At 43.2% G+C, this 22413-nt stretch overlaps 1 protein-coding gene across 3 annotated transcripts in view; it reads right to left on the reverse strand.

Moving 5' to 3' along the window:
• The window catches only part of LOC120058368 (interleukin-1 receptor type 1-like), a 36104-nt gene extending 14254 nt beyond the window's left edge, over nucleotides 1–21850 (reverse strand). For 2 of the 3 annotated variants that reach the window (XM_039006985.1, XM_039006983.1), the window contains exons 1-4: nucleotides 12223–12321; nucleotides 3077–3154; nucleotides 2184–2436; nucleotides 347–530 (exon numbers count right to left, since the gene is read on the reverse strand). In XM_039006985.1, the coding sequence (XP_038862913.1) occupies nucleotides 347–530; nucleotides 2184–2436; nucleotides 3077–3152 (513 nt within the window). In that variant the 5' untranslated portion in view covers nucleotides 3153–3154; nucleotides 12223–12321. Of the gene's footprint in view, nucleotides 1–346; nucleotides 531–2183; nucleotides 2437–3076; nucleotides 3155–12222; nucleotides 12322–21825 lie in introns of those variants that run through there. The other variant, XM_039006984.1, reaches the window with a different exon arrangement.
• Between the last annotated feature and the right edge of the window lie 563 nt (nucleotides 21851–22413).

Genomic DNA, 22413 nt, shown 5'->3' on the forward strand with positions numbered 1-22413 from the left:
GTACCAAAATACATTTAAACATTTAACATTTTTTGAACTTTAGAATTTTTTGGTCAAAATTCAAGAATTACCCTAGTAATACTAAATATACAATATTACAGTTAAGATAATGTCTTACCCAAGAAGACCTACAGTAAGCCTTCTATGAGAATAATTTGATGTAAATGCGTTAGAACAATGTAAAAAGTGTATATTTGATGGAACATTCTCTCACATGTAGTCACCCTACATTCCTATAGCTTTAAAGATAAATGAAGAATACAAAGAGACAAACTTTCCATCACTGTCAGGCCTCCTGGTTCCCCTCAACATTCTCCCTCCCATCTGTTTACCATATAGGACTCACCTTGTACCACTGGATGGAGTAATTGTCCACTTTCCTGATCTGGTCACTCAATGGGCAGGACAGGAAAGCGCTGGCTGTATTGGTCAGGACCTGTTCAACCTCATTCTGTGGTCGACCGCATTCTTCTGGGTTGTTCTGGTTCACAATCAGTAAGGTAGCCTGCTTGTAGCACTGGGAGGGAGTTCTGTTCATCCAAGATAGCAGGCAATATTTACAGCACTGTACTACTGGGTACTGTACCACACACACACACACACACACACACACACACACACACACACACACACACACACACACACACACACACACACACACACACACACACACACACACACACACACACACACAAAAGTATGTGGACACCCCTTCAAATTAGTGGATTCGGCTATTTCCGCCACACCCATTGTTGACAGGTGTATAAAATCGAGCACACAGCCATGCAATTTCCACAGACAAACATTGGCAGTAAAATAGCCTTACTAAAGAGCTCAGTGACTTTCAATGTGGCACCATCATAAGATTCCAACAAGTCAGTTTGTGGAAATGTCTAGGAGCAACAACGGCTCAGCCGCGAATTAGTCGGCCAGACAAGCTCACAGAACGGTACCGCGGAGTGCTGAAGCTCGTAAATCGTCTGTCTTCGGTTGCAACACTCACTACCGATTTCCAAACTGCCTCTGGAAGCAATGTCAGCACAATAACTGTTTGTCGGTGTCACACCCTGATCTGTTTCACCTGTCTTGTGCCTGTCTCCACGCCGCACCAGGAGTCTCCTATTCTTCCCCATTATCCCCTGTGTATTTATACATGTGGTTTCTGTTTGTCTGTTCGTGTTGTTTTGTCAGGTCTTAGCAGCGTGTTTTCCGTTTCTCAAGTTCTTGTTTTCTAGTCTTCCCGGTTCTGACTTTTCTGCCTGTCCTGAGCCTGCCTGCCGTTTTGTCCTTGATTGACTCTGCCTTGGATTACGAACCTCTGCCTGCCCTTTGCCTGCCCCTTAGTTTGGTTCTCAGAATATTTATTATAACAATCTGCCTCCTGTGTCTGCCTCTGGGTCATATCCTGAGTCGTGATAGTCGGGAGCTTCATGAAATGCAGCCTAAATTCACTATATGCAATGCCAAGCGTCGCTGGAGTGGTGTAAAACTTGCCGCCATCGGACTCTGGAGCAGTGGAAACGCATTCTCTGAAGTGATGAATCACTCTTCACCATCTGGCAGTCAGACGGACGAATCTGGGTTTGGCAGATGCCAGGATAACGCTACATGCCCCAATGTAGTGCCAACGGTAAAGTTTGGTGGAGGAGAAATAATGGTCTGGGGCTGTTTTTCATGGTTCGGGCTAGGCCCCTTAGTTCCAGTGAAGGGAGTTCTTAACGCTACAGGATACAATGACATTCTAGATGATTCTGTGCTTCCAACTTTGTGGCAACAGTTTTAGGAAGGCCCTTTTCTGTTTCAGCATGACAATGCCCCCGTGCACAAAGCAAGGTCCATACAGAAATGGTTTGTCGAGATCGGTGTGGAAGAACTTGACTGGCCTGCACAGTGCCCTGACCTCAACCCCATCGGACACCATTGGGCTGAATTGGAACGCCGATGGTGAGCCAGGCCTAATCACCCAACATCAGTGCTGACCTCACTAATGCTCTTGTGGCTGAATGGAAGCAAATCCCTGCAGAAAGGTTCCAACATCTAGTGGAAAGCCTTCCCAGAAGAGTAGAGGCTGTTATAGCAGAAAAGGGGGGGACGATCTCCATATTAATGCCCATGATTTTGGAATGAGATGTTTGACCAGCACGTGTCCACATACTTTTGGTCATGTAGTGTATATATCCTACCTCACAACACAGACATAGTCCCCAGCATCGTCCATCTCGATGTTAAACATCCACAGTGTCTTCTCCTGCACCAATGTTTTTCCCGTCTCGCTGGTCAGCTTTCTCCCAGTTCTTGGGTCGTACCATGAGATGTTATAGGGGACGGTGTCATAGTTGAACACGTTGGGGGCCAACAGGGTGGATGTCAACATGGCGGCATCACCCGGGACTGAAAAGACCCGCTCAAACTCTCGTCCATAGTCCTTACAGAGCTCTGTACACAAAGAGTACATAGAGTGAAGACAAACATGCGGCACAGAGACTATTTGAGCCCCCCCTTGTAGAATGTGGATGCGCACACAATGAATGTGGTTTTGTAAATTATGCAATTATTATACTGTGTGTCATGTAAGTATAGATTTTGTACAGAGAGGGTCTCATCAAAAATATCTGTGCTTAAAACCTTTTATAACAGGGTTCTGCCCCCTCCCCCAGGTGCTCGTTTTGTATTTTGCCCAAGCACTACACAGCTAATTCAAATAATCTAAGCTTGATGGTGAGGTGGTTATTTGAATCAGCCGTGTAGTGCTTGGGCAAAAACCAAAACGTGCACCCATAGCGGGCCCCATCACCGAGTTTGGGAGTACCTGTTTTAGCACACCAATAAAAATGCACACAGATACTATATTTGCACGGCCGCTGTATCAAAGACTAATTCCATCAACGCCCACCAGAGGTCAAAGTTGAGTTATCCCGAAGTGAAGGGCCATGTTTCAGATTATAGTTAGGGCTGTTAAATTGAATTGAGCCAGTTTTGGTAATTCAAACCATGCTTCTAGCTGTCCTCATAACTACTGCTTGATTGATTGATTAATGGCTGACTGGAAGTCTTTGGTGAAGTGTGTCCTACCTACCTCCTACAGCCTTGGAGCTGCCAGTGAGACAGAGGAGTGAGAAGAGGAAGATCTGCAACATCTGACTCCAATCCATAGCTGGAACAGAGAGACACAGGGAACACTCATTACCAAAGCAACAGTGAACAATAAGCTCAAACAAACTAACAGAATCCAACAGGACACATCATAACACTGTTCAAAAAAAGTGAAATGATCACACACAAAAAAGTATCATTCCGCTTCCCGACCTTCCACTGAATACCTCACTTGTCAACTGAATCTCCTACACAAACACGCCACAGGCAATCTGGGCAGGCCTTTATGGAAAACTAATCATATTTGACTACAGGAGTCACCACGGTAAGGCAGGCAGGCAGGATAATACCTCATGCCTAGAGGAGGGACAGACACATTCCCCAGTCCACCACAGGAAGACTGGCTGACTAACTGACTGGGGACGTCTCCAGGGCTCTGCCGGTAACTGAATGAGTAAAGCTAAGACATAAAATAACAAAAACCAAGAGAGAAAATGATCAGCAGGGGTCAGCAACCCCCACCCTGGAGAGTTACCCTGCAGCACCTGATTTTACTAGCTGCTCAATAGGACGTTGATTAGTTGAATCATGTGTGTTATAGCAGGGTTAAAGCAAAATCCTGCATTCCCAGTAGCTGTCCAGGAGAAGGGTTGGCCAGCCCTGGAGTGATGATAGTGTGTGGCCTAAGAGTCATGAGGTCAGTCAGGGTTATGAAAGCTTAACTGCCTGATCCCAGCTGGTCTAGATTGACTCACTACATGACTTGACTATATAGTACATTTCAATCCCCTTCTATAACACAAGCTTGACACTTTGTTAAAACCTCTCTGGGATATGTGGGACGCTAGCGTCCCAACTGGCCACCATCCAGTCAAAATGCAGAGCGCCAAATTCAAATAAATTACTATAAAAATTAAACTGATGAAATCACATATTCAATATACCAAATTAAAGCTACACTTGTTGTGAATCCATCCAACGTGTCAGATTACAAAAAGGCTTTACGGCGAAAGCAAACGATGCTATTATCTGAGCATAGCACCCAAGCAAACAAACACAGACCATCATATTTCAACCCTCCAGGCGCGACACAAAACGCAGAAATAAAGATAGAATTCATGCCTTACCTTTGACAAGGTTCTTCTGTTGGCACTCCAATATTTCCCATAAACATCACAAATGGTCCTTTTGTTCGATTAATTACTTCGATATATAACGTAAACTCACCCCATTCCGTACAAATGTGCGCAACCGCAACATTCAAACGAGGCTACAAAGAAGACTAATGGGACTGTAGCGACTGTGTTGACTTAAAAATCGGGGGTGTGAACTAGGTTTCTATTCAAGTGTTGATCGACATGGTAATGGCTCTATAGTATTGGAGAAAAGTTGAAAAAACGGAACCTCCGTTACATCGTGACGTGTCATGTCGTAACGTACAGCACGCATAAAGAAACTATTTCTGTCTTACAATCTCTCTCCACCAGGTGTAGCACTTCTCTCATCGTTTAAAAACAAGAAATGGACAGTGACGGGGGTAAGGGGGGATACCTAGTAATTTTTTGCATCATCATTGCAAGCAATCATCATTCTCAAAGCCGCTGTTTACTTCTAAGATCACTTTAGCACCGCCCTAAAAACCCGATTCAAATTCGACACAAACCTTCAAATAGGTATGTAATGACACATTATATAAACTCTTTATAGTGTTTTATTTACATTTTAGAGGCGATAAGGTGATAAGTTGGACAGATCGAGTGAAAAAAAGCTATTTTCCCACACAACATCTATCCTTCTCACTATCACTCATTAGTTTCGCTTCCCCACCCGCCATTTTTAAAAAGACCCGACGGGGCTCATTGCCTGCTTGAATTATGCAGAAACGGGCAGCGTTTAGGTCATGTAATTGATTCTGTTGGAAAGGGGAGAAATTGTGCTTTACAATGGTATTGACATTACAGTTGATCTGGAAGTATTACGTTTTTGGGGCCCTAAAATAAGGGCAATTGTACGGACCAAGGCGATGTACGAGTTTACGTGAGTTATCCAAAATGTCAATTTATTTGGCGCGTTTGATCCAGAAAAACACCGGTTCCAACTTGCGCAACTTGACTACAAAATATCTCAAAAGTTACCTGTAAGCTTTGTCCAAATTTTTTTCCAAACAAACTACTTTTGTAATACAACTTTAGGTATTTTTTAATGTAAATAATCAATAAAATTGAAGACGGGATGATCTGTGTTCAATACCGGAGGAAAACAACATGTAGCGAGCCTCTGTGTAACGCGCCTCTAACAAAGAGTAAACTTCCCTCGAGCCTCATTCTGAACAGTGTTACTTCTTCATTTCTCAAAGGAAAAACCTCAACCAATTTCTAAAGACTGGTGACATCCAGTGGAAGCGATAGGAACTGCAAGAAGGTCCCTTAGAAATCTGGATTCCCAATGAAAACTCATTGAAAAGAGAGTGACCTCAAAAAATAATAATTCTGAATGGTTTGTCCACGGGGTTTCGCCTGCCAAATACGTTCTGTTAAAGTCACAGACATGATTCAAACAGTTTTAGAAAATTCCGAGTGTTTTCTATCCAAATCAACTAATAATATGCATATCTTAGTTTCTGGGCATGAGTAGCAGGCAATTTAATTTGGGCACGCTTTTGATCCAAAATTCCGAATGCTGCCCCCTATCCTAGAGAAGTTTTTAAGGGGAAATGGTTGGTTGACAGGCATTTCATACTGTCTGACAGACACACTTCACAGTGGTATTTAACTGTATAACTGTAAGCCAGGTGTTATAACAACTAAGTTATCAACTAATGAGGTGTCAAACTACTTACAGTGGGGCAAAAAAGTATTTAGTCAGCCACCAATTGTGCAAGTTCTCCCACTTAAAAAGATGAGAGAGGCCTGTAATTTTCATCATAGGTACACTTCAACTATGACAGACAAAATGAGAAAAAAAAATCCAGAAAATCACATTGTAGGATTTTTTATGAATTTATTTGCAAATTATGGTGGAAAATAAGTATTTGGTCAATAACAAAAGTTTATCTCAATACTTTGTTATATACCCTTTGTTGGCAATGACAGAGGTCAAACGTTTTCTGTAAGTCTTCACAAGGTTTTCACACACTGTTGCTGGTATTTTGGCCCATTCCTCCATGCAGATCTCCTCTAGAGCAGTGATGTTTTGGGGCTGTTGCTGGGCAACACAGACTTTCAACTCCCTCCAAAGATTTTTTATGGGGTTGAGATCTGGAGACTGGCTAGGCCACTCCAGGACCTTGAAATGCTTCTTACAAAGCCACTCCTTCGTTGCCCGGGTGGTGTGTTTGGGATCATTGTCATGCTGAAAGACCCAGCCACGTTTCATCTTCAATGCCCTTGCTGATGGAAGGAGGTTTTCACTCAAAATCTCACGATACATGGCCCCATTCATTCTTTCCTTTACATGGATCAGTCGTCCTGGTCCCTTTGCAGAAAAACAGCCCCAAAGCATGATGTTTCCACCCCCATGCTTCACAGTAGGTATGGTGTTCTTTGGATGCAACTCAGCATTCTTTGTCCTCCAAACACGACGAGTTGAGTTTTTACCAAAATGTTCTATTTTGGTTTCATCTGACCATATGACATTCTCCCAATCTTCTTCTGGATCATCCAAATGCTCTCTAGCAAACTTCAGACGGGCCTGGACATGTACTGGCTTAAGCAGGGGGACACGTCTGGCACTGCAGGATTTGAGTCCCTGGCGGCGTAGTGTGTTACTGATGGTAGGCTTTGTTACTTTGGTCCCAGCTCTCTGCAGGTCATTCACTAGGTCCCCCCGTGTGGTTCTGGGATTTTTGCTCACCGTTCTTGTGATCATTTTGACCCCACGGGGTGAGATCTTGCGTGGAGCCCCAGATCGAGGGAGATTATCAGTGGTCTTGTATGTCTTCCATTTCCTAATAATTGCTCCCACAGTTGATTTCTTCAAACCAAGCTGCTTACCTATTGCAGATTCAGTCTTCCCAGCCTGGTGCAGGTCTACAATTTTGTTTCTGGTGTCCTTTGACAGCTCTTTGGTCTTGGCCATAGTGGAGTTTGGAGTGTGACTATTTGAGGATGTGGACAGATGTCTTTTATACTGATAACAAGTTCAAACAGGTGCCATTAATACAGGTAACGAGTGGAGGACAGAGGAGCCTCTTAAAGAAGAAGTTACAGGTCTGTGAGAGCCAGAAATCTTGCTTGTTTGTAGGTGACCAAATACTTATTTTCCACCATAATTTGCAAATAAATTCATTAAAAATCCTACAATGTGATTTTCTGGATTTTTTTTCTCATTTTGTCTGTCATAGTTGAAATGTACCTATGATGAAAATTACAGGCCTCTCTCATCTTTTTAAGTGGGAGAACTTGCACAATTGGTGACTGACTAAATACTTTTTTTGCCCCACTGTATATCCACTTGTAATGTGATATCACATGTAAATTCTGCAACTAAAGGAATTAGTTTGGGAATTAAAACAATTTTTTTTTGCCAACTTTTAAACTACATAAATCCAATGACATGGTGCCATTTTTGGTTGATTTCACATTGAATTCATGCTCGTTGGCAACTCAACCAAATATAAATCAAAACTAGACGTTGAACTGACATCTTTGCCCAAAGGGATGTGATTGTGTCTCAATGTAATCAAGGTATGAAATTATAGTTATTTTCAAATATAATCTCTTTTTGGGCTTAGTTTGGGTCAATTTGCATTGTACAAATTACTATAATTATGTTCTGGCCCCCCGACCATCCTCTCCAAGAAAAACCTGCCTGCGGCTGAATCTAGTTGCCCACCCCTGCACTACAGGATGTGGAAACAAGAGTGGTAGTAGGTGCCTGAATCTGATTGGCGGGGTGTCAACCACAATGATTGGTGGTGCCATACAGGAAGTGCTCTCTCTGCCCTATCTACCTCTCAGCACAACCACAGGAAAACACACTAATAGAGATATTACAGCTAACTGATAGAAAGACATAAATAGCAAAAGGTGTACACAGACTGAGAATGAAAATGAATTGTGCAACAAACAGAGAGAAATAGGATTGATAAAAGTTATCAGGTTAGATTAGTATCAAAGAAAAAGAGTTCCAGTATTCCAGTACACCTAGTGTAGAGAGAGGAAATACAACTGAAAACATGTTGAAGTAGAACCACCTAGCAGTCTTGGTTTTGCAAAAAACGGGGATAGAATGAGAAATGTATAAAAATCAAAACATGGGAAATAACATCAAAAGACAGGAAAAGTCTAATTCAGAGATCAACTAGATTCAGCCGCGGGACGATTTTTTTCTTGAGCGAATAGTTGGGGGGCCGGAACATAATTCAGCAATAAGGCCCGAGGGTGTGTGCTATATGGCCAATATAACACGGCTAAGGGCTGTTCTTATGCACGAAACAACGAAGTGCCTGGATACAGCCCTTAGCCGTGGTATATTGGCCATACACTACTAACCCGAGGTGCCTTATTGCTATTATAAACTGGTTACCAACATAATTACAGCAGTACAAATAAATGTTTTGTCATACCCGTGGTATACGGATTGATATGCCACGGCTGTCAGCCAATCAGCATTCAGGGCTCAAACCACCCAGTGTGTCACAACTTCCGCCGAAGTCGGCTCCTCTCCTTGTTCAGGCGGCGTTCGGCGGTCGACGTCACCGGCTTTCTAGCCATCGCCTCTCCATTTTTGTATCCATTTGTTTTGTCTTGTTCCCTGCACACCTGGTTTTCATTCCCCAATCAATGTACATGTATTTATTCCTCTGTTCCCCATCATGTCTTTGTGTACGATAGTTTGTGTTACGTGTGTATTGTTGACGCGCCAGACTGGCTTGTTTTTTCCGTGTTATTTTTTCACAAAGATGTTTATTGTTAAACATCATTCTTGTGACTGTTTTGCGCGTTTTGCACTTTTGCCTAAATAAAGTGTGCGCCTGTTCACAGATCTCTGCTCTCCTGCACCTGACTTCGCTACCGGTACGCACACATTCTGACACAGTGTATAATTACTGCATATTGACTGCAAGAAGCCCTAAACAGATCTAGTGTTTGACTAAAACATAATTATTTCTAACCTTGCTTACATTTGTATACGATCACTTGTCTCTCTATTATGTGTGGGAATACTTGGGAAGAGATTTCTTGAATTAAAATCACTTGGAGCTCATTTCCTGGTGTTTTTACAGTCTTTTATGTAATTGTATTTTTTATATTTTTTTGAAAACTTAGGGGGCCGAATAAAACCACTCGTGGGCCAAATTCGGCCTGCGGCTGCCAGTTGAGGAACCCTGGTCAAGTTGATTTAATAAAGATCCAAATGAGAGAAATTGACAGAGCTAGTTCTAGAGCCTGGAGTGGGAAGAGGAGAAGGAGGAGGAGGGGGTAAAGACAGTGCTGGCTGGGAGAGGCGCAGACAGAGAGGAGCGTGGGAAGAGAGAGGATAGGACTAGGCGTAGGAGGGACATGCAGGATACAGGGGCCAAGGGCTGTGACTCACTAACCATCAGAAACCTTGTCTGAACAAGTTCTGTCTTGTTTTGCTTCTTTATTTGACTGAAGGTGTTTGGTTCCACTACGGATTAAGACATATCCAGTTGTAGACTCAACTTTCATGGCCATTTCCAACCCCTCCAAAAACACCCACTGTTGTGTTCGGTAGGACATAGCGTAACATAATGTTTTGCAACAGACAACAAAAATGTGTGTTATTTTTGGGCAAGATCAGGTAATAACTGCTAATGCATTTTTTTTTAAAGATCCTACTGAACAAGTCCCAGGTGTAGAACAGAACATGCCTACATGGTAAAACGTACCTGCTGTGGTGTTGCAAGAGCCCCTAACTGAACACATTTATGAAATGTGTGATTACATAACGACAAACGGTCATTGCAGGGCTATTTAGTTTAGTTAACTCTGAGTACACAGTAAGTGGTGCTGTTTGTCCAAACAGACACAACATAGTTGGACTTTTACCGTCCGTTTTTGGGGTCAAAGTTACGAGAAATGTCAACAAAAAAGGGAGCATGAACCCTCTTGCATCTGCCAGAGTACCAAAACTCTACACAGCATGTGTACATAACCACTACACAACCTCTACACAACACACATACAGAAAAACTACACAACATCTGTAGACAGCCTCTACACAACATGTGTACACAACCTTTAAACAACATATAAACAATCTATACACAACACCTGTAAACAACACCCTCGTGATCTACTCTTAAAATGTTAACCAAAACTGGGTTTCTAGAGACAACTACAGCATATGTGAAGGATTGTGTTGCATGAAGAGTGTTTATGAATACTGTAGTGTATGAAGATATTGTACTAGCTGTGATTTAAAACTGTCACCAGAGGGCAATGTCTCAGTTGCCTGTGAGTCATTCTAGATAACCTAAAAGATTAAGCAGTTTGCAGATGAAATGTTTGCTCAGAAATAGGAGCAAGTATGCTGATGTGTATTTGATCAGACATGAATAGGCTAATCTAAAAGGGTGTCATTCTACTGTGACAAAAGGCTCATTGAGAATAATTATACTGTTACCAGAACATACCTGCAAAGAATCTACAGCCGCGACATACGCATTGGCTTGTTCACATTGGGCACACGCCCTGCTACAAGGTGTGGATCATTGACAGCAAGCACTCTCACCTACAGTATGTTTACTGTACCTCACTGTGTTGTTTCAATGTATCTGGGGGTAAACACAGATTTTTTTGAGAGAGAGATTCGTCTTCATGTATCAACCATTATCATGATTGGATCAGAGAGACAGAAGGGTCACGTGGGAATATCCAGATATTGAGATGATGGAAGTCAACTCAATGTGACAGACTGTCAGAAGCTTGGTGATCACTCCCAATGGCCTTTATATCCCAAAGAAATGGCCAGTTAACGTCTTCAGTTCTAGTGGTTAGAGCGTTGGGCCAGTAACCGAAAGGTTGCTGGATCGAATCCCCGAGCTGACAAGGTAAAAATCTGACGTTCTGCCCCTGAGCAAGGCAGTCAACCCACTGTTCCCCAGGCGCCGAAGACGTGGATGTTGTTTTAAGGCAGCCCCCCACACCTCTCTGATTCAGAGGGGTTGGGTTAAATGTGGAAGACACATTTCAGTTGAATACATTCAGTTGGACAACTGACTAGGTATCCCCCTTTCACTTACTACAGTAACGATGTCTGCCTATTGAAATGGATGGTGGGAAAGCTCTCTGGTGAGACGAGTACAGTTATAATCATTTCATTAGTGGATGATCACCAGATCTGGCAGAGGTGAAAGTGAATGGAGATTTCTCTCCCACACTGGCTTAATATAATTACGCATATCTGACATCTCACAATAAATCTGATAAATTACGTTAGAGATGTGATTGACTAAAACAATGAGCAGATTTAGTCTGGGGGGAAAGCAGAGCAGACTACAAAACAAGAAAAAACACAACTCACAAAACAACATCAAGAAGAACATCAACACGTTGCAAAAGATACAACAAAAAAGTAAACTAACTGATTGAATCCTAGTCAACACTATACTCCTATGTCAACCACACACACCACTAGACAATTCCAGAAATTCCACTCCTGGGGTTGACAGTTAAAGCAGGTTTTAGCAGGTTGCTCATCAGATCATCAAACAAGGCCACAACTTTGCACGAGTGCATGGAACACGTGCATGGCCCATGCTTCTTACTCCATGAACATACAAAGCACAAACTAGCAACCACTAACACATTCTTAGCACTATAGCAAAGCACATGGTAAGATAAGGCTAATATTTCTGTCACTTGCACACAGAGCACAAATGCCTGATTGAAAAATTAATTTGTGGAGGGTGTCCACGCCTTCTGAACAATGCTCTCCAAGCAAAATAATGACAACAGGAAGCGTGCCGTTTGTGGTAAGAGTTACAACATCATGAGGGAGTTCCTCAAATCCTGAAATCTTAAAGAATATTAATCTTGCAAGAAACAAATGGTTCAAGTTATATTCTGTAGTTATCACTAGTTAACCTATGCAGGATAATTTAGTAGCATTCTTTTTTTACATATGACGCTTCAGTCACAAAAACAATGTGAATGTCCTCACCTATCCACACTGCAGGGATCCACACAGGACCGGTTGCAAAAGAGTGTGTTCTCTTTAGGAGTCCAGCCTAGAGAGGAAGCCTGACTCGACCTCAGCAGGAGGTCCTGGGATGAAGCTCAACCAATGATAACACAGTAGCTGCATCACATGGACTACAAATTAATTTTGAACCATTAGAGGGCCTCTAGGCAGAGCTGCATGCTGGGGACTAGGTAAAAAGCTAGTGCAGTTGAGTGACCACAAGTGGCCCAACCGTGGAGTTGCCTCTTGGTAGCCAGGTGAGCCTTATGACATAGCTGCTGGACCATTTTAAAATCCATAACGTTTTACTCTTAGTGCCTTGCAAAACTATTCAGACCCCTTGGATCACAAAGTGGGACAAAACTGTATTTAATTGTCATTTTTTTTGTCAATCTATACAAAATACTCTATAATGTCAAAGTGGAATATTTAAAAAATAAAAAATAAATCTACAAAATTCATAACTAAAATATAGTCATTGCATAACTATTCAGCCCCTTTGTCAAGCCTAAATTAGTTCAGGAGTCAAATTTGGCTCAACAAATCACATAATAAATTACATGGACTCACTCTGTGTGAAATAATAGGGGTTGACATACAACATCTCTAAGGCCTCTCAGTCAAGTATTGAATTTCAAGCACAGATTCAACTGCAAAGACCAGGGAGCTTTTCGAAAGCCTCATAAAGAAGGGCAGTGATTGGTAGATGGGTAACAATAACAAATCAGACATTGAATATCTCTTTAAGCATGGTGAAGTTTAATAATTACAGTATGCTGTGGGTTACAGTGCCTTCAGAAAGTATTCACACCCCTGGACTTTTTCCACATTTTGTTGTGTTACATACAGCCTGAATTTAAAATGGATTAAACTGAGATTTAGGTCACTGGCCTACACACAATACCCCATAATGTCAAAGTGAATCATGTTTTTAGACATCTTTACAAATGTATAAAAAAATGGAAAGCTGAAATATCTTGAGTCAATAACTATTCAACCTCTTTGTTATGGCAAGCCTAAATAAGTTCAGGAGTAAAGATTTGCCTAACAGGTCACATAATAATTTGCATGGACTCACTGTGGCAATAATAGTGTTTAAGATCATTTTTGAATGACTACCTCATCTCTGTACCCCACAGTGGTGGAAAAAGTACCCAATTTTCATACTTGAGTAAAAGTAAAGATACCTTAAAAGAAAATTACTCAAGTAAAAGTAAAAGTCACCCAGTAAAATACTACTTGAGTAAAAGTCTAAAAGTATTTGGTTTATATGTACTTAAGTATCAAAAGTAAAAGTATAAATAATTTAAAATATCTTATATTAAGCAAACCGGACAACACCATTTTCTTGTTTTTTAAATGTACAGATAGCCAGGGTCACAGTTCAACACTCAGACATAATTTACAAACGAAGCATTTGTGTTTATTGAGGATGCCAGATCAGAGGCAGTAGGGATGACCAGGGATGTTCTCTTGATAAGTGCGTGAATTAGACCATTTGCCTGTTCTGCTAAGCATTCAAAATGTAATGAGTACTTTGGGTGTCAGGGAAAATGTAAGGAGTAAAAAGTACATTATTTTCTTTAGAAATGTAGTGGAGTAAAAGAAAAAGTAATCAAAAATATAAATAGTTAAGTAAAGTACAGATACCCCCAAAAAATAGTTAAGTAGTACTTAAAAGTATTTTTACTTGAGTACTTTACATCACTGGTACCCCACACATACAATCATCTGTAAGGACCCTCAGTCGAGCAGTGAACGTCAAACACAGATTCAACCACAAAGACCAGGGAGGTTTTCCAGTGCCTCGCAAAGAAGGGAACCTATTGTTAGACATTAAAGTAGACATTGAATATCCTTTTGAACATGGTGAAGTTATTAATTTCACTTTGGATGGTGTACCAATATACCCAATCACTACAATACACCCAGTCCTTCCTAACTCAGTTGCTGTAGAGGAAGGAAACCACTAAGGGATTTCACCATGAATTACAGAGTTTAATGGCTGTGATAGAAAACTGAGAATGGATCAACAACATTGTAGTTACTCCACAATACTAACCTAAATGACAGAGTGAAAAGAAGGAAGCCTGTACAGAATAAAAATACCACTCTTCATATTTTCAAGCATGGTGGTAGTTTCATCATGTTATGGGTATGCTTGTCATCGACAAGGACTAGGGAGTTCTTTTAGGATAAAAAGAAAAGGAATAGGCCTCCCGAGTGGCGCAGCGGTCTAAAGGCGTCACTACAGACTCACGTTCGATCCCAGGCTGTGTCACAGCTGGCCGTGACCGGGAGACCCATGAGGCGGCGCACAATTGGCTCAGCATGTCTGGGTTAGGGGAGGGTTTGGCCGGCTGGGATTTCCTTGTCCCATCTCACTCTAGCGACTCCTTGTGGTGGGCCGGGCGTCTGCAAGCTGACTTCAGTCGCCAGCTGGATGGTGTTTCCTCCGACACATTGGTGCAACTGGTTTTCGGGTTAAGCAAGCAATGTGTCAAGAAGCAGTGTGGCTTGGCAGGGTTGTGTTTCAGAGGATGCATGGCTCTCCACTTTCGCATCTCCCGAGTCCGTAGGGGAGTTGCAGCGATGAGACAAGACTGTAACTACCAATTGGATATCATTAAATTAGGGAGGAAAAGGAGGTAAAAGTGAAAAAAAAAAAAAAAAAAAAAAAAGGAATATAGTTAAGCTCAGGCAAAATCCTAGAGGAAAACCTGGCTCAGTCTGCTTTCCAACTGGAAGATGATTGCAAATCTCAGCAGGACAATAACCTAAAACAAACAAAAGGCCAAATATACAGTGGAGTTGCTTACCAAGACGACATTGAATGTTCATGAGTGGCCTAGTTACAGTTTTGACTTAAATCTTCTTGAAAAACTATTGCAAGACTTGAAAATGGCTGTCTAGCAATGATCAACAACCAACTTAACAGAGCTTGAAGAATTTAAAAATGAATACTGTGAAAATATTGTACAATCCAGGTGTGCAAAGCTTTTAGAGACTTACCCAGAAAGACTGACAGCTGTAATCGCTGCCAAAGGTGATTCTAACATGTATTGACTCAGAAGTGTGAATACTCAAAGCCAATTTATGCCTGATCCGAAAATGTGGTCGGAGGCTCCTTAGGGAGGGTGTGACTCAATTGTGGAGCCTCTGGAGGCATGCAGAGACCAATTCGAGCTCCATACAGCAGCACCGTGTGCCTCCAAAATCGTGAAACAATGCGGAGGGCTCGGTATATAATTTCTCATTTCTCTGACTATCCACATTGACAACTGTCTCCGTGAGCGTTGGAGGGAGAGGGGAGGTAGGGTTGCATGTCCCATAACATCTGCTTCAGTGCCTTGCTCTCTTTATCAGACTGCATCACATCTCCAGACATGTTCTAACCCTGAACCCATGCAGCTCGGCCGGACCCGTCTATCTCCAGAGGAGAGGCAGCGGCGTTTCAGTACTAGGAGCGGTCTATTGTGGCCAGGTTGGTCACCTGGTCTCCACTTGTTCTCTGTGTCCAGCAAAAGAGGGGGCTCAGCAGTAGTGGGGGATATACTGTTGAGCCAAATCTCCTGCCCATCATCTCCCAGACCCCTGCTTGAGGCCAACCTTGTGTGGCAGAGCCAGGATTTTCCTCTGTCAGCGCTCATCGATTCAGGCGCTGACGAGAGCTTTCTGGACCGAGGGGTTGTTAATCAGTTGGTTTTGGACACAGTTTCACTCGCTTCACCTCTGGATGCCAACGCTCTCAATGGAAAGCTACTCTTCCGGGTTTTGGAGAGAACTGTTGCTGTTATCCTGCGTCTCTCTGGAAAGATCAGTTTCCACATAATCAACAGTCCTTACTCCCCTGGTTCTGGGTCATCCATGGTTAAAACTACACAACCCACAGATTGACTGATCCACTGGGAGGGTAACTACTTGGAGTACATTTTGTCATTCCAATTGTCTACATTCTGCCCTTCCACCTGCCTTGTCTGCACCCCAGTCCATTCCTCAACCTCCAGACCTGTCTTCTGTTCCTCCTGAGTATCACGGTCTAGCTCCTGTATTCAGTAAGCACCACACCCCATCTCTGCTGCCTCATCGGCCGTACGACTGTGCTATTGAGCTTCAGCCTGGAGCTCCTCTTCCTAGTAGCAGGTTGTTTAACCTCTCTCGCCCCGAGCAACAGGCCATGGAAGAATACATCCAGGACTCCCTGGCTGTCGGACATGTCAGGCCTTCCTCTCCAGTGGGAGCTGGGTTTTTCTTTGGGGGTGCTGTTTTCACTTTTGGGGAAAAACGTGCCCAATTTAAACGGCCTCGTACTCAATTCTTGCTCGTACAATATGCATATTATTATTACTATTGGATAGAAAACACTCTCTAGTTTCTAAAACCGTTTGAATTTTGTCTGTGGGTAAAACAGAACTCATTTGGCAGCACACTTTGTGACCAGGAAGTGGAAAGTCTGAAATCTATGTTCTGTTCAAGTGACTGCCTATAAATGGGCATGATACGTATGACTATACGTGCACGTCATACACCTTCACCCGGATGTCAAGAGGAAGTGAGAGGAAAAATGAGTTGATTATCTCTGTCTGACGTTGAATAAGCCCTCTTGGAACAACGTGTCCCCCATTTTCTGTTTTCTGCGAGGCGCGTGTTGGGACCTGTTATTGCCTACTGGAAAGCTGTCGTTATGGGCGAATATGATCTCCGGCTTTGATTTTATTTGATACATGTTACAATATCATCCTAAAGTATGTTTTTTCAATATAGTTTCATTAGATTATTGAAATTTATTCGGGACGTTAGGCGTGTTGCGTTGTTTGACTTTGTTGACGTTGGAGAGCTTAGCGCCGCATGGCCAGTGTGCTTGCTAATTCAAGAGGGAAAAAGAACGTTCTGAATCCAAACAAAGACGGTTCTGGACAAAGGACCCCTTGTACAACATTCTGATAGAAGATCAGCAAAAGTAGGAACCATTTTGTGATGCTATTTCATATATATCTGTCGAACTGTGTACTAGTAGCTTTGCGCTCAGGTTTTGGTTATTCCCTTACCATAACTAAGTCTTATGTCGTAATGAAGATATTTTTAGAATTCTAACACTGCGATTGCATTAAGAACTAATGGATCTATCGTTTCCTATACAACATATATTTTTTTGTAATGTTTATGAATAGCTATTTGGTCAGAATAGGTGAGAGTCTAATAGAAATATCCGCACATTCTGGGAAAAAGATGCTACGTTAGCACGTTATGCTACGTTATGCTACGTTGTATAACCACGGATTTCAGCTCTAAATATGCACATTTTCGAACAAAACATAAGTGTATGTATAACCTGATGTTATAGGACTGTCATCTGAGGAAGGTTTATGAAGGTTAGTGAAATTTAATATCTTTTGCTGGTTTATTCGCTAACGCTAACGTGCCTATTGCTATCGCTAACGTGCCTTGATGAATGAATGCGGTAGTGTGGTAGGCTATTGTAGTAAGCTAATATAATGCTATATTGTGTTTTCGCTGTAAAACACTTAAGAAATCGGAAATATTGGCTGTATTCACAAGATCTTTGTCTTTCATTTGCTATACACCATGTATTTTTCAGAAATGTTTTATGATGAGTATTTCGGTATGTCACGTTGGTGTCTGTAATTATTCTGGCTGCTTTCGGTGCAATTTCTGATTGTAGCCGCAATGTAAACTATGATTTATACCTGAAATATGCACATTTTTCGAACAAAACATAGATTTATTGTATAACATGTTATAAGACTGTCATCTGATGAAGTTGTTTCTTGGTTTCTTTGGTTTGTTCTAGGTTAGTTTGGTTGATTTTGTGCATGCTACCTGTGCTGTGAAAAATGTCTGTGCTTTTTTCTATTTGTTGGTGAGCTAACATAAATATATATTGTGTTTTCCCTGTAAAACATTTAAAAAATCGGACATGTTGGCTGGATTCACAAGATGTGTATCTTTCATTAGCTGTATTGGACTTGTTAATGTGTGAAAGTTAAATATTTCTAAAAAATATATTTTGAATTTCGCGCTCTGCCTTTTCAGTGGAATGTGGGAGGAGTTCCGCTAGCGGAACGCCTGGGCTAGACAGGTTAACAAAAAAGATGGGTCACTGAGGCCATGCATAGACTTCCGTGGGTTGAATAGTATCACTGTCAGGAACAAGTATCCCTTGCCTCTCATCAGTGCTGCTTTTGCCCCCCTCCATGGGGCCACAGTGTTTACTAAACTGGACCTCCGGAATGCTTACCACCTTGTCTGCATTAGAGAAGGGGACGAGTGGATAACGGCGTTCAACACGTCACTTGGACATTCAGATTATTTGGTCATGCCTTTTGGTCTCACTAACGCCCCTGCTGTTTTTCAGAGCCTGGTTAATGATGTCCTGAGGGATGTCATTGGGCGATTTTGTTTTTGTCTATGTGGATGACATTCTTATTTTTTCGAAGGGCCTTGAGGCTCACAAGCAACACGTCCACCAAGTTCTCCAAAGGCTGTTGAAGAATAAGCTGTTTGTTTGTTAAGGCGGAGAAATGTGAGTTTCATGTTTCCTGTGTCCTTCTTGGGTTACATTATTGCTCAAGGACAGCTACGAACGGACCCTGCCAAGGTTAGGGCAGTCACAGAGTGGCCTGTACCCGCTAATCTGAAGCAGTTACAGCGTTTCCTGGGGTTTGCCAATTTTTATAGACAGTTCATCCGTGACTACAGTCGTTTGGCAGCTCCTTTTACCTCCACTTCCACTCCATTCCACTGGTCCCCTGAAGCAGAGGCAGCGTTCCAGGAACTCAAGCACCGCTTCACTTCTGCTCCAATCCTTACCCAGCCAGACCCAGAACTCCAGTTTGTCCTTGAGGTGGACGCTTCCGACAACGGAGTAGGTGTAGTCCTGTCTCAATGTTCTCCCTTGGATCAGAAGCTCCATCCTTGTGCCTTCTTGTCCCACAAGCTCTCCCCTGCAGAGAGAAATTTTGACATAGGTAACCGGGAACTTCTGGCTGTTAAGTTGGCTCTTGAGGAGTGGCATCACTGGTTAGAGGGTATGGTTCTTCCCTTCATTGTGTGGACGGATCACAAAAATCTAGCCTACATCCAGACCGCCAAACGTCTGAACTCTCCGCAGGCCAGGTGGACATTGTTTTTTGGAAGATTCAACTTCACACTCACTTATCACCCCGGATCTAAGAATACCAACCCTGACGCCCTCTCCCATCAGTTCACCGCTGACAACACAGGTTCCGAGCCAGAAACCATTATGCCTTCCTCCTGCATCGTTGCTGCTGTCTTCTGGGAGGTTGAGTCCTGTGTTCGTCAGGCTCAGCTGAACCAGCCTGATCCTAGAAAGGGTCCTTGTAAGGCTATGTTTGTGCCAGATTCAGTTCGTTCTGATGTTCTTCAATGGGCCCATTCTACTCACCTCACCTGTCACCCTGGCATGAACCGGACTGTCGCCTTTCTGCGTCAGGGATTTTGGTGGCCCACCTTGGATAAAGATGCTTGGGAATTAATCTCAGCCTGCTCGGTCTGTGCCCAGAACAAAACCTCCACCAAACCTACATCTGGTCTGCTTTGCCCTCTTCCCATACCCAGTCGCCCCGGTCACATATAGCTCTGGACTTTGTCAATGGCCTTCCCCCATCGAATGGTAACTATTGTTGACCGATTTTCCAAAGCTGCTCACTTCATTCCCCTCTCCAAGCTTCCTTCCTCCCGGAAAACTGCGGACCTGCTGGTATTCCATGTTTTGCGGCTGCATGGCATCCCTATTGACATCGTTTCTGACAGAGGACCCCAGTTTACATCCCAGGTATGGAGAGCCTTCTACACAGCTCTGGGTATTAATGTTAGCCTTTCGTCTGGATATCACCCCCAGACCAACGGCTAGAACGAGCAGGCCAACCAGGAGTTGGAAACTGCCCTAAGCTGTGTGACTTCGGCTAACCCTTCCTCCTGGAGTGCTCAGCTACCCTAGCTGGAATATGCCCACAACACCCTCATCAGGTATATCACCCTTTGAGTGTGCTCTGGGTTACCAACCTTCCTTGTTCCCTGCCCAAGAGGTTGATGTAGCGGTGCCCTCAGTCCAGGACCACATGCGCCATTGTCATTGCACCTGGAGGAGGGCCCGGGCTACTCTTCTTCGTTCCTCCGCCAGAAACCAATCCCAAGCTAACTGTCGTCGTGCTTCAGCCCCAGTCTACACTCCAGGCCAAAGGGTATGGCTTTCATCTAAGGACTTGCCCTTGAAAGTCGTTTCCAAAAAACTAGCTCCCCGTTTCATTGGCCCCATTGACATTGTTCGTGTCATAAACCCCTCTGCGGTGCATCTGAAACTCCCAGACTCTCTCAAAATTTACCCCACCTTCCATGTGTCCTTAATTAAACCAGTCTGCTCCAGTCCACTGTCCTCCTGCAGCTGCTCCTCCACCCTCTCAGCTCATCGACAACCATCCTGCCTACACCGTCCGGCGGCTTTTGAATGTGCGCCGTTGTGATTCCGGTTGCCAGTGTCTGGTGGACTGGGAGGGATATGGGCCTGAGGAGCGCAGCCGGGTGCCCCGTCGTCACATTCTGGATCCCTCGTACAGGATTTTCATACCTCACACCCAGACAAGCCGGGTCGTGCGCCAGGTGGTGCCCGTGGGGGGGGGGGGGGGGGGGTACTGTCACATCCGCTCCAGCTACGCCCTCTGGTGTTCATCCGGTGTCTTCTTAACCTGCAGTTACTCCCCCAGTACACACTTCTCTGTCTCTGTCTCTCTGTGTGTGGAGACGGGTGTGCTGGAGTCAGAGCAAATCCCTTCCAGCTGCAACTCGTTCCATAATCAAGACCTCTACTAATACTCAGTCCTGCCACTTCCACTCTGCCAGATCGTAATCTCTGCTCAGTCAGTTATTATTCTAGCCATTTATGATTACTCAAGATCCTGTCTCTCTGCTGTGCCTGTTTCCCTGCCTGACACCGTTTATCCTCTCATTGCAGTTACCGCTCTGTCTCTGGGTCTTGTCTCCTGTTCCACATCTCACCACCCAACTACCTTGCTCTGGATTTTACTCACCACCTCTACCTTGGATTCCCATCAGGATCTGTTTACCCTGTTCTACTCAGCCAACTCCACCTCAGTCTCCACATCTGGTTTTTCTCCAACACATCCGAGCTTCCCCGGATCTGCACTCCATATCTCTCTGTGTAACAATAAATGTCATCCCTGTTTCCTCATCTGAGTCTGTTCTTGGGTTCCCCGGTGTCGCTCCGGTTAACACACACACACTGTGGTAAGTACATGGGTGGGGGGAAATGCATCCACCAATTTTCCCTCATTCTCTTCCCTCATTTTGGTTTGATTTTTACATAGCATTGCTGTCCTCAAGGGAAATAGTCCAACCTAAATGTTATAAAACCAACACAAACAATTTCAACCAACCACAGATAAGATACTACACAAATACATTGAAAACACTATACATGGACACACTATGTAACACCACCAGAAAAGAGAGTGACATATTGACTGATCTGTGCCACGGTATCCCTCCCTATCCGCCTGATACAGAGCGGAAAAGTTTGCATACCTGAAGTTTAGTTCTGGTTCCACGCCTTATCCGAACAGCTTGAAGTCCATGTCACATTCCTTTTCTATTAAACAGGTTTCTCCGTGTACTTTGTCTAGTAAACGACTGTAAAAACAGCATCTTCAATTTTAACCTAAAGGCTATATTGAAGAATATACATTTAAAAAGCATCAGACATGCCCAAAAACATTGTTTCCCAAACAGAAGTTCTTCTGTAGTCTGGGGGTGTTTCTGGGCGAATGTGTTACAATTTCCTCTGGATCTTAGGAAACCTTTCTGCTCAAAAGCAAAGAATGCAGTGTTGTGCAACACGGCAGGGAGGGACTTGGAATCTGGCATGATTCCACCAAGAAGGGGAGACACACGCCTATCTGTGTGTTATTTGTTATATTGCTATTATAAAACTATAGGCACATAGAAAAGTACAGAGGGAGGGAGAGAGAACAATAGACAGAAAGCAGGGTAAATCTCATTCCATTCCTTCTTGCTGTAGAAAATGACCTCCAACTGTTAACCACAGCATGACTCAGGTCAGAATCTTTTGTGATTGACTTCACACAGAGAATGTATTGAGTGTGAGTCTCATCA

Source organism: Salvelinus namaycush, chromosome 13, assembly GCF_016432855.1.
Source record: "Salvelinus namaycush isolate Seneca chromosome 13, SaNama_1.0, whole genome shotgun sequence".
Lineage (NCBI taxonomy): Eukaryota > Metazoa > Chordata > Actinopteri > Salmoniformes > Salmonidae > Salvelinus > Salvelinus namaycush.